General features: G+C 51.3%; 1 protein-coding gene across 2 annotated transcripts in view; it reads right to left on the bottom strand.

Annotated features, from left to right (window-relative positions):
* ILDR2 (immunoglobulin like domain containing receptor 2) overlaps positions 1–14,677 on the bottom strand; it is a 58,157-nt gene extending 43,480 nt beyond the window's left edge. The window contains exons 1-3 of one of the 2 annotated variants that reach the window (XM_045084639.1): positions 14,546–14,631; positions 7,037–7,167; positions 392–724 (exon numbers count right to left, since the gene is read on the bottom strand). In XM_045084639.1, the coding sequence (XP_044940574.1) occupies positions 392–722 (331 nt within the window). In that variant the 5' untranslated portion in view covers positions 723–724; positions 7,037–7,167; positions 14,546–14,631. Of the gene's footprint in view, positions 1–391; positions 725–7,036; positions 7,168–14,545 lie in introns of both variants that reach the window. The other variant, XM_045084640.1, reaches the window with a different exon arrangement.
* Positions 14,678–16,257: the final 1,580 nt, after the last annotated feature.

Below are 16,257 nucleotides of genomic sequence, written 5' to 3'. Positions count from 1 at the left end.
ATCCCTTCTCCCAACAGAGAAACTTCTTAGGGAAGTCTGTTCTCTGACTTTGGGAAAGGCCATAAAGGCTGATGTCAAGGTGTATTTGAGAACATTCTTTGATGAGAACCTCTTTCAATTCAGTTCTGATAGCAAGCTCCTCAGACTAGGGGTCAGGTTTGAGAAAGACCATTTCCAAAGCTCATCTCAGTATCTCTTCTAGATACTACACCCTTCCCCCTTTCCCCCTCGCTGTCACATTAAGTCATTTGCTAGGCTTCTTGGTGCTTCCACTTCCCATAAATCAAAATCTTGAGGAGTAGCAAGGTGGAGAGGCTGACATCCCCCTGTGTTTGGGACAACAGAACTCATCTCCCTTCTATTCCGGGATTCAACGCAGAGGTGTCATTACCATGCACGATCGTGATCTCTCTGCCCCTGTAGAAATCTCCCAGGGTGACGGTCGAGCCCTGTTTTGAAGCTACCACGCGGACAGTCCTCCTGCTGTCTAAGCAATCCAAGTAGGGGTCCCATTCCAGGTTTCTTTTGCTGAGAGACTGGGCCCGGGGAGAGGACATGCCCAAGGACTCCCCCATGCGATCCTGGCAGTAGGATTTGAACTTCCACTGCACGACGGCAGGCTGCCTGGAGGACGTGGAGAAGTGGCAGCGGAGCACGGTGGGCTGAAAGAGCATGGCCACCTTCTTCTTGTCGAGCACCGTGACTTGAAGGCCGTCAGCCATGGCTGCAAGACAGAATGAGTACATCCAATGGTACCCACATCCTGGACCGCACCTCACGCCACACAGGCACACCTCTCCATCTCACCTCCCTACCCTGCCCTCTCCCACCTTCTCCATCACAGTTAATGCTATCAATATCCATTGGGTCACGTTGTCTAGACACCTGCCTTCACTCCCAATATCCAGGCAATCACTAAGCCGTATCTGCCTGATCTCTCTCGCTCTCTCTAAGTTTTTATTTATTTGAGAGAGAGAAAGAGACAGCATCAGCACAAGCAGGGGGAGGTGCAGAGGGAGAGGGAGAAGCCGACTCCTCGCTGAACAGGGAGCCTGCCCTGGGGCTCAGTCCCTTGAGATCATGACCTGAGCCAAAGTCAGACGCCACCCAGGTGCCCCTCCACTTGATCTCTTAATATCTTTACTCTCTTCTCTCCTCTTTGACCTCACCGCCATTGCTTCTGTTGGCACCCTCTTCATTTCTTACTGGTATTACCATAATCTCTTGTCTGGTATCCCCACCTACAGTTGCCCATCCTTGCTATATAGTTCAGATGATCTTTCTAAATCGGACTGCTATGGCCCACCTTCTTAAAACCCTTCCCTTGGCCTCCATAGCCTTCAGGAGAGAACCCAAAGTTCCTGGGAAGGCACGGAAGGTGCCCCATCATTGAATCCCTCTTACCTCCTCAGCCTCATTTCTGGTGAGCACCAGAATAAACTCTCTATTTGAGCACCAAGAATAACCAAATAAGTAACAGGTTCCCCAAGCGGGACTTGCTAGCTCACACCTCTAGGTCTTTAGCACGTGATACTCTCAGTTTCTGGAATGCTTTTTTCGTCACTTCTTTCATTGGGAAACTCTTTTCCACCTTTCTTAACCCAGGTTAAAGGCTTTCGGTAGGCCTTCTCTGACCCTTAATTCATTACTCACTTCCTCCTTTGTGCCATCAGAACCTCAGCATCCTCTTTTAGACATTTCTTATAATTACTCTGCAAGTATTTATTTTCATGCCTGTCACCCCAACAGAGTTGTCAGGTAAGAAACGTGTCTTATGCCATGGTCCCAGCTTGTGAAGCCCGTAAGTACTCAACAAATATTTGATAAATAAAGACCATGAGGCTGGGAAGTATGACTTCAGGAGAAGTGACTTCCCTTCCAGCTGATAACCAAGCAAAGAGATGAAGAGAAAATGAAAGCTTTAAAAGAAATGAAGACTTTTCCGATCAAAAGCAGTAGACTAAGTTCAAAAGCTTTGAACGGTAATCAAGAAAAAAAAAAAGTGAGGAAAAAAATGCTAGAAAGCAGATGAGAAGTTTAAGTGGTGAAAAGATCCAACCTGAGGCCTGGTGTCCAAGAAAGAGGGAAATTTCAGTGAATGGCAGACCAGGGGAGTGTTTGAGAGGCAAAAGCTCTCTATTAACTCAATGGTGAGATCTAGAAATTCCAAGCAAAGAGAACTTTCAGTTGGATGGGAGAGTCAAGAGTTTCTAGCTTGATCTGACATTCGAAGCAGAAAGAGAATGATGATGAGAGGCAGAAAAAAGGAATATGGATAGAAAGACACGGTGAAGAGGTTCTGAATTAAATTTAGGAGCCTGCCAAGTCAGCTTCAGGAAGCTTGAGACAGAACATTTCACTCTAGAATTACAGTGGACTTGAGACCCACGAGGAAGGACTCATTTCCTTCGGGTGCCTTTCGTCCTTTATCACCGCCAGAGTTCAAAATGACCTCCTGCAAACACACTCACTCTTATGGTTCAAACACATTTACTTATGAACGTCTCCTATGTTCTAATTCTTCTGAGGAGAAAACAATTTCTGCTTTCTGCGGAATGAGGAAGTGCGAGTATTTGAGATTTGCCAAATCTTAGTGTTTTGAACCTACCAGGTATCCTAGAATAAATGAAGGAATGCATGCACATGGTAATAGTCATTTCTGTGGAAATTTCTAGAATTTTGTAGAGAAAACCAGTTAAATGTGTCAGAGGTAGCACAATACAGTAAAATAGCACTGGAATCACATAGATAGGGCTTTGAGTCCCATCTGGCCATCCAGTAGCCATGAGGCCCTAAGGAGCCTCATAATCCTTACTCACAGGGCTGTAAATCAACAGCTCACAGGGAGAAGACACTGGAGCAGCCCCACGACCATGCCCACTACTCACTAATCCTCCTTCCTGTTTCCGGCCTTTTCTCTCACCTCCCACACCAAGGCTCCCGAATATCCATGAACATTCACAACCAACAGGTTTGAACACAGTCAGAATATGCAGATCAGCCCCATCAAGGGGTAAATCACTCCTCTCTGGAAGCTCACTGAAGAACCCCCCTTTCTAGGCTCCATTGTTTCCTTCCACCGCACCGCCCCCCCCCATATTGATGTGGTTCATTCCACTGCTCCCTAACTCACAGAGCTGGATTGGGAAAATAGATTTCTTTACAGTTTCGCCTTCAATTCGATTGCATTAGTTCTTAACTTTGTCATTCTTCTCCAAATTCCTATTCACACTCCAGTTTTCCAGGTAACAGAAAAGGGACAGAGGGGAAGAGACCAGCTAGCCCTGGCTGAGGCTGGAGAGCTAATCACAGACATGGTTCCCAGGACAACGCTCTGTACTTGACCACACCACCTTTCTTCTCTGCTACCTGTTCCGGCTCTACCTCTCATGGGACCTCCATTCCTACCTCCAGATCAGGCCCCTCAGAGACAGTGCGTAATTGCAGCAAACACTAAAATGCCTGAGGCCGCACACACGCTGAGATCAGGCCTGGGAACACCCTCCCTCTGCTTCCCTTTTCCAAGAGATCTTCCCTGGGGTGAGGTTCCTATCCTGAGCTCTGGTCCCAACTCCTCCAGAGTTTTTTTCTATTTCACCACTTGTCAGACACCAAAACCTAGTACTTCTTCTGCTAGAGTCTCTACAGGCTAATAGGAACGTTTTTGTATGCCAGGTAAACAAAAGGTCTGCGTCTTCGTGGTGTTCATCTGTGCATTTGATCTAAGAAACCTTATTCCTTCCCACGGTTCCAACTATCACTAAGTCTCAGGCTCTCACCTCTCTGAGGCCTCATCTGCACGTTTTAATAGATGCTTCAAGTTCAACATGTCCAACCCCAGTCTTGTTCCTTTTCCCACTCGTTTCTTAGAAAGCAATCCCTCCCCCCTGCCTCCCTCTAGCTCCTCTGCCAGTGCACCTCCATCCTATCACCTCAGCCAGAAGTCATAGCTTGGGCGATCTCCTGTCTGTCCCCGAGTACATTTGGTTGGTCACTAAATGTCAGCATCTCTCAAATTTGACCCTTCTCGATCTCCACGTCACTTCCTTAAATTAGGGTTCCACTCCTTCTACTAGATACCAATCATGAGATGCTTACTACGTGTCAGAAATTGTGTTAAGCATTATTCATGCAGTATCTTCATCATTTTTTCCAAAAGTTCTATAAAGTATTTTGTAGTATTATTATCATACTCATTTTATAGATAAAAACCCTGAACCTCAGAGAATGTGTGTATCTTCCCTACCATCTCAGGGTTAGCAAGTGACGGTCAGGTAGGAACCCAGGCCGCAAAGCCCTTGACCATCCCTCTACACATACCTTCATTAACTCCTAAGTGGCCTCCATACTTCCAGGCCCAAATCTAGAGTTACGGGTTTAATCGAATCATGTCCATCCATGCTTTAAGGCTTCCATGGATTCCCCATTGCTTCCAGGGTAAGATCTGAATGCCTAGAGAGGGCATGTAAGGTCTTCCCTGAGATTTGGCCCCAAGCACAGTCCAGACGCACGAAAACAGTTTCCATCCTGTCAATCTGTCACTCCTTTTCCCTGGGGAGACCCGAGAGCATGTAACTGAAGGAGGCCCCGCAGCCCAGAGAGAAAGCAGCACTGAGTGTGGGTCCTGCAAGGCTGGGACAGAGTCCAGGCCCTGGTGACGCTGTAAGGGACGTCTGTGTCGGTGCCCTTAGAAAGAGACTTATGGAGGTGTGGGGAGAATCTGGGTGTCATCCTACAAATGAAAGCAAGTATTGCAGAACACTGGGGAGATACGGCGAGAGAAGTCGGCAAAAGGACAGAAGAGGAAGTGAAGCAAGGTAGGGTCATTCCGTACAGGAGGCACCTGTAAAAATTGGGATTCCTGACTGAGAGCTGTCCAGACAGCATAGGGAAGGTCATAAGTGAAGACTGGAGATTCCGTGCCCTTGGGCATTAGCAGGGGAGGGAGTTCTCCTTCTCAGACCCCCCCAAACCATTCCTGTAGTTTTCACTGTGCGCTTGATGCACAGAAAAACTGCCCTTGACTATTAAATTCAAATTCAATCAAAATAATATTTCAAAACATTGTGTTAAGATCTGGGAAAATCAGTTTAAGAGACCAGTCCCCGATCTTGAGAAATTCAATATAAACTTTACTTCTGACTCTAAGGTCCCTGAGGGCAGGGACCAGGATTCAGCTGACTCTGATCCCCAGGACAGAGCCAAGCCACAGAACACGCGTGAAGCTCCCACAATCGGGAAGGAATCAAAGATTGGAAGAGTAAATGAAGGATTGGGTCTAAACGACCTTTCTTAGCAGGCTGCCCGGCACAGAAGGGTTTCTGGCAAATTACTAGAAAAGCCGCCTGAAAGCAGCGGGGTGACTGACACTCAGAGAGCGGCCCCAGCTCGGCGGCTCACTAGGCCAAGGAAGCTCAGCTCCACGTGCAGGCACGGGCTTCCCCTCGTGCAGCAAGATAAGGTCCTGCCCCAATTCTCCGGTGAAGAAGAGGATCCCACACTCAAGGAGCTATGTTCCCGCAAGAACAACAGAAGCGGCATCTAAAGCAAAGCTGTTCTTATTTTAGCAATTTCCTTTTTCCCCGAAGCAAGTTCCTTTTCCCCACTCGTTAATTGGTAAGCGATTCCTGCCTGCCAGCATCTTTGGGAGGGAGACCTAGAAGCACAGCCCCATTTTACCTTATTTTATTTGAAATATTTATTTATTTGAGAAAGAGAATACACACACACGCGAGGGGGAGGGGCAAAGACAGAGGGAGAAGCAGGCTCCCCTCTGAGCAGGGAGACCGACATGGGACTTGATCCCGGGACCCTGGAATCGTGACCTGAGCTGAAGCAAACGTTTAACTGACCGAGCCACCCAGGCGCCCCGCACAGCTCCATTTTATAGAACAAAGATCACTGCTGAAGGTCATGGAAAATCATCATTGTAAAGAGAGGCATCTTCAGAAATTTTGTGTACAGCCCCTGCATCTTTTAAGTCTGGAAGTCCCAGAAGTGGGATTTTGACCTCAGAATCACATGTTTCCCAGGATATCTTGACCTTCAGACTCCTAAGGTTTCGCTTCATTCAGTATGACGGTACAAACCTTCCTTTTCCTGGCTTCAAGTTAGATCTTCTTTAAGACGTTTATCTTTTGTCCTCACACTGTTAACGACTGTCCTAGTTTCTTAAAACACTGCTTAGGGACAACCGATGGGCAGGTTTTCTAAGTGTAGGAGATGAGTATGAAGTATCCCATATCTCCTCTGGGTTGGGTCCACAGTCCAGATGAGGAAATAAAGCCTGTCCATCCCCCAGAAGCACTGTGAGGATGGGAGCAAAGTGCTTGGAGAAATGTCGGGCGGCAAGCTCAAGGTTTAAAGGCAGAGAGCATGCCAATAGGACCTACTTTTCCTGCTAAAAAAAGAGGAACTATTCATCTTCCTATATACCTGGGTTAAGAATAAAATAAAATAAAAACACTTTACAAAGAATAGAAGACATTCCTTGGTATTTGCCTAATATCGAAGCCTGATTATCCAGCTCTCCCACTGGTTCTAGAAGTTAATCGCCTGCCTTCCAGCAAATTCCTTTCCTGCCTAAATTGGCCAGGATCAGCTTCTCCTGTTGGCTAACAGGACACCTGACTACTCAAGCCATTTTATGGTTAGGGGGACCAGATGTACCATTTGGAGATTAAAAAAAAAAAAAAAAAAGACAGCATCCTTGTATGTTTTCTCTCTATTAGTCCCCAAAGGCAGGGCTAGCTCCCCCTCTTCTACGGTGCTATGGTGAATGTCAGCACTGCCCTTGCCCAAGAGGGCCTTGCTCATGGTCTAGTTCTTCTTTGCTGCCCATAACGCTGGTACTCGTGCACACTGTGCTTGCCATTCATTAAGCATATGTCCTACGTGTCCAACTGAGCCATGCTTTCCCATTCTCAGCTGCCACCGTGCAGATGAAAGCCAGAAGCAGATCTCTTTTCTGTTTGATGGGCCTTGTCTTCCAGAGATCGACATGAGCTCATGAGTAATGTCTAGCTGGCCTACCTACCGTTCCAGTGGGACTGAAGCTGCACTGGAAGAGGTTAGTCCCTGTCCTGCAAGGCAGAGTTCCTTTGGAAACTGTCCTGGTTCACAGGTTCACTGATTCACTGGGTGGGTCAGCTTTCTGGGATGCACCGGCTGTTTGGACAGAGAAAACTCCTATAAGAAAGTTCTAACCAACCTCTACCACCTCGTTACCCGTATTTCCAGCTTAGATCTCCCACCTGAGCTCCAGACCCAAATACATGACCTCATCTCCATGTGGCTGGGACACAGACACCTCCAACTTGTCACTCTGTAGAAGGAGACACTAACTGCCTGCTTCCCTTAGTGAAGCAACTTCTCGGGTTTAATCCAGCCAGGCAACCCAACCAAACACTACGTCTCCTAGCTTCTCTGAAGTTAGTGGTGACCGAATATTCAGGGCGAAGGTACATGAGGAGAAGTGACTTGCAGCTTCTGGGCCACCTCCCCAGAGCCGCATGCCAACCTGCACGCCCTGGGCCTCTCCTCGCTCCGGCGGGCTGAGAACAGCTGTCCCGGGGGCAGTCTGGGCAGCCGCATGTTGGGAATGGCAGACGCACCCCCAGGACGTCTGAATTGTTATCGGAAAGAGAAGGAAATTATTTTGTGTGAGTTTCTGCATTTTAGAGTTTCTCTGCCGTAGCAACTTAGACTGTACTTTTATAAAATGCAAAATATCAAACCTTGATCTCCCTCCCTTATGTGTTTCGTCTCCTGTGTTAGTTCATGCCCCAAAATGTCACCTCCAGCAATCCCACGCCGCAGGCCTGAAGGGTCTCTGGCACTCCTGCCCCTTCGGTGTGCAGGTCCAACCATGTCCCCACCACCCCTCCATCTGCTGTCACCCTGTCCACCTCTCCTATCCTCACTGCAACCTGTCACGTCGGGCTCTCGGTATGCCTTGCCTCTCTTTCTGCACGAGTCTCCCACGTGGTCTCTGCTGCATGTTTGCCCACACTTATCCCACTCTCCACACTGCGATGCAAACGATATTTCCAAACTGCACATCTGAGCATGGAACTCCTTTGCTCTGACCCTTTCAAAGTGGCCTTCTAGCCACTTCAGGAGCACAAGGGACAACCGGCCCCCTTTCAGAGAGGGCCGCTCTCTTTCATTCCTCCTGTGGCACCAAATTCCCCAACCATACTAAAATATTTGGAATTTTCAGAGATCACATCCTTCCTGATTCTTTAAATCTGTAAATCCCCCTTCTTCCATCCCACTTTTCCCCGGGGAATTCCTATGTATCCCTCCAAACTCGCTCAGCTATCACTTCCTCCAGAAGTTTCCTCTCGCTCTTACTGAAGTCCCAGCACCCCAGAGAATGACAGGGCAGTTGGCTGAGAATTTCCTCCCCGCGCTCTGTCTCTGTCATCAGCGACAAACTCTCCCCAGCAGCCTTTAAAGACTCCGCTGCGTGGTAGGTACTCAGCACATTTGTTGAATGATTTAACCCAGTTAATAGATCAGATTATTTGTTCCCAGTTAGTTTTCCCTCCAGAAGCTTGCCTTGCTCCCTGTAGGCACAATGCACTTACCACTCCAAGAGCCCTGCACTCTTCCACATGACCTGCACGTTCTAAGACGCGTCCAAGCAAACGCTTCAAAGGCATGTGCCTGCTTTGGCTCTGGTCATTCTAGGCTCTCGCCCTGACCCTTTGAGCCCTCTCCCACAACACAAGCTTGCCCAGACAGTGGCTGACCCTTCGTCCTCGGCCTCAGAAGAAGAAAACATTTGGAACTCAGCCAAGTCTACCAATTCTAGCCAATTCACAGCTGACTTGAAGCTGACTTCGGCTCCCACGTCATCTGAGCAAGAACTAGATATCTGCTCTTCAGAGCGTTTGAGATGTGGATGCTGCTCATGGCTATATCAAAATGCTGACTGATACACCTCTTTGGGGCTCATAATTCGTGTTGAGGGCCTACTGTGTGCCAAACATTGCGCTAGGAGTTTTACATATCCACTTTAACGATCACAACAACCCTGACAGGTAAATTAATTTCCCATGTTTAAAGCCAGAGAAAATAGGGTAAAATATTAAGCTAGTATTCAAACCCAGGTCAGTTTGAATCTAATCCGTCTCCCTGCACGGCCTCTAAGTCTGCCTCCCGATGAGCCAGGGGCCTGGGAGGAGTGACAGGGCAGGATCCCAGCTGAATGCGAGGGTTCGACTCCCAAGGCCGGGCACCACTTCCTGCAGGAGTGCGGACACTGCAGGAGAACAGGGGAAGCAACATATTCTTCTCAGCTCTTCCTTGTTTCTTGGCCCATAAAGAACACTAGTCATCCAAAATGCCTTCTTCCACTTTCAGAGAGCCAAGAGCTATCTTGAAGACCAAAATGTTAAGCATGCACATGCCACAGCTACATCCTGCGTGGCTCCTGGGTACACAGCACCAGCCCCAAGGCCCAGATGGGCTCTGAGATGCCAGCAGTATCTGCTGTCGCTGGGTCACGTCCTCTGCTCTGCTGGGCCTCACTTCTCATTTACGCCTTGCCTTTAGATCTCAGGGTCTAACTGGAAAAACTAAATGCTCTTCTTTCTCACGTTCCCCTGCAACATTCCCCCGAGTTCTGTGAATTTTGAGCCTCACGACCCAGTGCCCCAAAACAGACACCCTGTATGTTCACTTAAATCAAGAGTTCTACTTTGACCCACTGTGAGCAGAAAAGAATGTTTCCCTTGGATTCTGGTCCTTGACACAACCAAGTCATATTAAGTCAGTGACACTGTTTCTTGATCTTTTAATCAATAAGATGCCATGGACTTGGACAAGTTATTTATCCTCCCTGAGCCTTTGTGTTCTAATGTAGAAGTAGGTAATATTAGTCCTTCTTGCTTAGGATGATCAAAAGGCATAATGTATATAAAAGTCCTTTAACATATGGGAAAGCATTATAGCATATAAAGAAGCAAGAACAACCCCCACATCATACCTTGCTTTATATTCTTGATTGGGGAAAAAAAGGAGACATAAAAGCTAAAATGTTGGAAGGAGTGAAAAGGTGTGTGCATCCTGAAACCAAAGGGACATCCTGGGGCCGTGTTGGCTCTAGTGGGATTCATCCCATGTGGTCCAAAACTCACCTTCCTGTACCAGTCCCCAGATGACCACATTTCATCGTTCAGAGTGGACCCTCTCCTGTCCACCAAGCACTGAGTGCTATTCCATTTGTTCCTCTGAAAATCCTAACAAGACCTCTCCCTCCCCAGCTGGTGTCTTTCATTCCAATCATTAATGAACAGGGAAGGGCTAAAGAAATGGGCTTTTCCCTGGGCGAATTATAAAAGGAAGACTGGACCTGTCACTTTTTGGTCATGACTTCCAACTCATCAAAATTAAGTGGAGACAAGATTCTAAACCATAGCATCTTTAGAGCTGAAAGTGACCTCCGAAGTCATCTCATTCAACAGATTATGAGTCTCAGATCCCATGGTTATAGAGTTAGTCTATGGGGCGGGAAGGACTAGAACCCAAACCTTAAGGCCCAGGTCAGGGTTCCTCCCACCAACCATGTTCTGGTACTAAAACTATGAACACTGAGTCTTAGGGTAAGTACTGAGCACTAAGTACTTACCCTAAGACTATAAGCACAGTATTGCCCTAAAACCGCTACAACTACTAATTCCAAGCCTGTAGAAATGAGCCAACCAGCAGAATCATGTGAGTCTAAACTCTAAAGAGTGACACTGAAACAAGCCCTCTCTCCTGGTCCAGAGAGAAGGAGGGGAGAGCAGAGGGCTGTGATGGTGCTGAAAGAAGGTGCTCGGGTAAGAGCAAGATCTCTTCTGCAGGGAAAAGGAGAACAGAGGAGGGAGAGAAATGAAAAGCGTGCGGGACAGGGAAGGAGACAAGGGATGCTGAGGCATCAGCAGTACTCTTCCTTCTCCAGGACTAATATTAACACTTGAACTCTCCACTTCCAAGCCTGTCGGCACACAGTCACCGGGCATCTACCCGAATGCAAACCAGACCAGGTGACAACTACCCCTTGGAAATGTCCTTCCCCCCACAGGGTGGGTTAGGAGCCACCGTGAGGTACCCCCACTGCACTTGGTGCAGATCTCCATTATTGCTCGGACACGAGCTACTCCATAACTGTGTCCTGCCACCAGACTGCGAGGGCTGTTCCAACCGCACCTGGATGTAGAGGCTTACTCAGCCGCTGACGAGGCATGAACACGTGTCTTCCCTCAGCCACCACCTCTCCTAGGAGTTCCCTTCAAGATGGCTCCATCCCCACTTCAGGCTTGGCTTGGGGGTGCCCATGCTCTCCTAGCCTCTCATATGGCTCTCACAGCTCTGACTGGAAGACCTTCTGCTTCCCAATCAAAATCACCAGAAAACTGGGCGCCTGGGTGGCTCAGGGGGTTAAAGCCTCTGCCTTCGGCTCAGGTCATGATCCCAGGGTCCTGGGATCGAGCCCCACATTGGGCTCTCTGCTCCGTGGGGAGTCTGCTTCCTCCTCTCTCTCTCTCTGCCTGCTTGTAATCTCTGTCAAATAAATAAATAAAATCTTCAAAATCACCAGAAAACTCACTTGAGTCACTGACCAGACTGACGGCTCTGTGAGGGGAAGGACTGGGTCTTTGCTCTCTCTTTGCCCTCAGCACCTAGCCCAACACTTGGAAAGCACGGGAATTTAGTATGTGCTTGTGGAAGGGATGGATACACGAATGACTAAAACCAAAAGGCTAACAGAGCAAGCAACCGTCATCACAGAGAGACCCGAGAGTCTCCAGGACAACGCAGGGCCTGCTTCCCGCCCGCGAGCGTGTTTGCCGAGTGGACACAGCACCCGCGTTCCTCACAGCCTCTGCTGCCAGCAAGGAGGAGACGCCACCCGCGTTCAGGAACAAAGAGCGAGTGAACCCTCCTTCAGGTCCTACTGCTGGATGGCACCTGTTGCTAAAATAGCAGCTGAGAAGCGGTGTTTGTTCAAAACAACAATTTCGTGCAGGAAGCAGCATCACGATGACAATAAGAAATCATGAGGCTAAATATACAGCAGAATTTCGCAATGAAAGACAAGGAAGGAGCTGCCTGAGGCTGAGGGAAAAAACTGAAGTGTTGATGAGAAATTGCTCAGCCTGCATTAAGAGAGACGAACAGGGGAGGAGGTGGGAGGGGAAGGAGAATGGATGTGTGCCCCCGCCCCGACTCGCTTGGAATCTGTCCTTCCCTTTCTCCCTCCCTCCGTGCCGCCCCCTCAAGAGAGAATCCATGGGTTGGGCCGCACTGAAATGTCTTACCTTTTCCTCTCGTGCTTTTTCTGTGCACGCGGAGCCTGAACCCATCTCCTCCGTGACCGCTCCTCCCCCCACCCCCCAGCCGCCATTGTTAGCTTCTCCACCTTGCGGAGGCCGAGAGGCCAGGCCTTGGGGGGCGGCACCGCGACGGCCTGGCGGCCTGAGCGGGGAGCCGGAGCAGGGATGGGGGTGCTGCCGTGCTCAGAGCGATCCTGAAAGCGAGCCTCGGCCTCACCTGCCGAGCAGGGAAGCCCGGCTGTCTGACAGCTGACATGGCCCTGGCGAGGACCTGTTGCGGGCCACCAGGCAGGGGGCGGCTTCTCCGCGTACCAAGCAAAGAAGGCAAGGACAGAGCAGCAACTCCCCTCAAAATAAACACAAAACAGAACTCCCTACGACCAAGAAAACCCAGAGACGCAGCTTCAAAGAGTACAAATGGGACCGGCCTGGGGTTCGGGGAACTGGGGTCGAGTCCCTGTCCCGCTGCACATGTGCTGTGTGCCCATCACCTCCCTGGGCCTCCATTTCTAGAAAATGAGGGCTGGCCTAGATGGCCCGTGGCCCCTTCCTCATAAAATGCTATCAGCCATGTAGCAGGGCTCCGTGTTCCCCTTCTGCTTCTGCTCCCTGCAAATACCTCAAGTGCTTTTTCTGGGCACACTCTGGGGTGTCTGGAAGAGCATCTCTGACTTAGAGCCAGGACGCCCAGCTGAGCTCAGGGAGGTGGTGACATGAGTTTCAGGCCCGAGTCCCCCCGCCCCCCAGTATGGCAACACAGAAGTAGAGGCAAATCAAGGACATTCAGAATCCGTGCGGGTGGAAGTGGAAGGCACTGGGAGGCCAGGGGAGTGGGGAGACATGGATCAGCCAAACCCTGAAATTAGAGATGATTCATATTGGAATAATGTGGGAGGGACGAACTCAGAGCAGCCCAGAGAAGAGGCTAACCCTGCAGACAAGGCCTGCCCACCTCCACCCCCACGCCTCAAGGAGGCACAGAGCAGAGCCAGCGTTAGGGTCCTTCATCTGGAACAGGGAAAAAAAACGGGGCCATCAATAATCTTATTCTGGAGCTAAGGGAAATAGAGCTTTTGCTTTGCTTCTTAAATACATTCTACCCTCTTTCAATGACTGCCTTAGATGTTTCAAACTTCCTACTGACTTGATTTTTCCAAATCTTCTGATTGGTGCCCCCAGAGGGGACAGAATTGCATTTTTGGGGTGCTGTTTTTTGCTTTCTCCCCCGCCCTGCACGGCCCTCACCCCGTCGTCTCAACCCTTCTGATCCCTTCTCCATCCCTCGGTCTCCACCTTGCTGGGAATCTTCGTCTCTTCCAAACTCCGGGAACCTTCCCGCCCGACCTCGCCAGCATCCAAGCTGGGTCACTTCGTGAGTGTCTCAGGGCCAGCCACCCTGCCTGGCCACCGGCCCCTCGACCTCGCAGGACCCTGGCGTCAGGCAACAAGAACCTTTCCAGACCTCAGGCGGGTGGGAAGAAAGTTCCCCCAAAGGGAGGGAGAACCACGGAGTCTGGAGCAAGCGACTCTGGGGCCAGGAGCAGCTCTCCCTTCCGAGTGTCTCCGCGGTTCCTCCTTCCTGGGGGAGGACGGCTCGGCTCCGCTGTGGGACCGCTCCTCCCACGGGCACCGAGCGAGCGAGAGCAGGGCCCGAAACTCCACAACCAATCAGCCCCGGCCCCCATCTTGCCCCTCATCCCGCCCCACCGCAGCCCCGGAGCCCGGGGAGGCGCCGCGGGGTCTCCCGCGTCTCGGGGAAGGAATCGGGGAGACACGCTCCTGCGCCCCTCCCCTCCAGAAAACCCGTGCTCTTAATCAGTGTCTCCTCCGAGCCTTCTTCCTTCTTCCTTTCCTCCCCCCTCCGCCAACCAGGCTCTTCCCAGGGCCCACAGCCCCACCAAGTCAGGGTAAGCCCGAGAAGAGCCGTTGTGCGGAAGAGGACATGCCGAGCTCTCTCGTGCGGAGTGCAACACCTGCCCCTCGGCCGTCTCACTTGTGTCGGGGTCCTCCCCGCCTCCTCCATCATCTCGCACACACACACGCACACGCGCGCGCGCACACACACACACACACACACGCACACACACCGCCCCTTCCCCCATCACCGCCGACCTGTGAGCAGCTGGAAGCCCAGCCGGGGGGACCCGGGCGTGGGGTGGGAACGCGGCCCCGAGGGAACGCGCGCAAAGTTGCTCGCGGGGGTCGGGAAGGACGCCCACCTGTTAGCCAGAAGACGGCGGTCCACGCCAGCACGACCCCGTCCATGTCCCCAACTCCCATGCGGCTGGAGCAGCGCGCGAAGCGGGGGCCGGCGGCAGCGCGCGGCTCGGGGTAGCCCGGCGGCAGCGGCGGGGATGCGGCCGCGCGCGCGAGCGGGCCCCCGGCCTCCCCCGGCGCCGCCGCCCGCCGGGCCCGCCTCGCCGCCCGCCCGGCGCGCGCTGCCGCGGGCTCCCCGGCTCGACTCGGCCCGGCTCGGCTCCGGGCTGCGGCGCGGCTCCCGGCTGCGGCGCGGCTCCCCGGCGCGGCTCCCGCACGCCCAGGCAGCGAGCGCGGCGCGGGGTGAGCGCGGCGCGGGGCGAGCGCCTCCCGGCCGCAGAGCCCGCCGCGCGGGGGAGCTCGGCCGCCGCCTCCTCCTCCCCGCCGCCCGCCGCCCGCCGCCCCGGGGCTTCCGAAGTTTCTGGGTCACGTGCCGGCCCCGAGGTCGCGCCTGGGAACAAAGTACGCCGGGGCGGAGGGTGCGCGGGAGGCGGCCGAGCGGGCCGGGGGGGTTGGGGGGGGCCGGGGGGCTGCTCCCAGGGAGGCCAGCGTCCGGGAACCCAGGGAGTGGGGGCTCTGGCGGGGGGAGGGGTGAACGCAGGTGGCTGTGGCCAGCCTGAACCGGGACAGGGACAGACAGACCCAGAGGGAGACCTGTGGGGACTTGGCATCAATTGTCCCCGGACTTCGCCTAGCAGGTCCTCTGGGCAAAGGTGTTGGCTTCTGCTGGGCCCCCCATGCCCCGGGCTGCTTCCCTGCTTGGCAATGCAAGGACACCAGAGGCTCAGAGGTAGGAGGGAGACCCGCGCTGTGACCTTCTGTGGAAACACTGTGAGGCATAGTGAGGGCATGTGGCTCTTTAACAGAAAATATGTAAAACTCGAATGAAATAAACAAGTCTATCACTTAACGTGTGTCCGACTCTAAATCACGGATCGGCCTTTTGGCTAAGATCCCATGCATGTGGCCAACACTTCACAGTGTGCAGGGTGCATGCACATGGATTGTTTCCCTTTGTTTTTTTAATTTTTGATTTTTTAAATTTCAGTGTACTAGAATTCATTGTTTATGCACCACACCCAGTGCTCCATGCAATACCTGCCCTCATTAATCCCCACCACCAGGCTGGCCCAACTTCCCACCCCTCTGTCCCTTCAAAGCCCTCAGACTGTTTTTCATTTGTATGTCCTCATTGGAGAAGTGTCTGTTCATGTCCTCTGCCCATTTTTTGACATGATTATCTGTTTTTTGTGTGTTAAGTTTGAGAAGTTCTTTATAGATCCTGGATATCAGCCTTTTGTCTATACTGTCATTTGTCTGTACCGTCCGTACCATCTTCTCCCATTCCATGGGTTGCCTCTTTTGTTGACTGTTTCCTTTGCTGTGCAGAAGATTTTGATCTTGATGAAGTCCCAAAAGTTCATTTTCGTTTTTGTTTCCTTTGCCTTTGGAGACATATCTTGGAAGAAGTTGCTGTGTCTGATATCAAAGAGGTTACTGCCTATGTTCTCCTCTAGGATTCTGATGGATTCCTGTCTCACGGTGAGGTCTTTTATCCATTTTTAGTTTATCTTTGTGTACTTGTAAGAGAATGGTCGAGTTTCATTCTTCTACTATAGCTGTCCAATTTTCCCAGCACCATTTATCGAAGAGCTTGTTTCCATTTTTAAAAAGA

This window comes from Mustela putorius, unplaced genomic scaffold (genome assembly GCF_011764305.1).
Source record: "Mustela putorius furo isolate JIRA1106 unplaced genomic scaffold, ASM1176430v1.1 tig00000785_pilon_pilon_pilon, whole genome shotgun sequence".
Lineage (NCBI taxonomy): Eukaryota > Metazoa > Chordata > Mammalia > Carnivora > Mustelidae > Mustela > Mustela putorius.
Note: the sequence above shows the minus strand (reverse complement) of the source record. Positions and strands in the feature narration are given on the sequence as shown.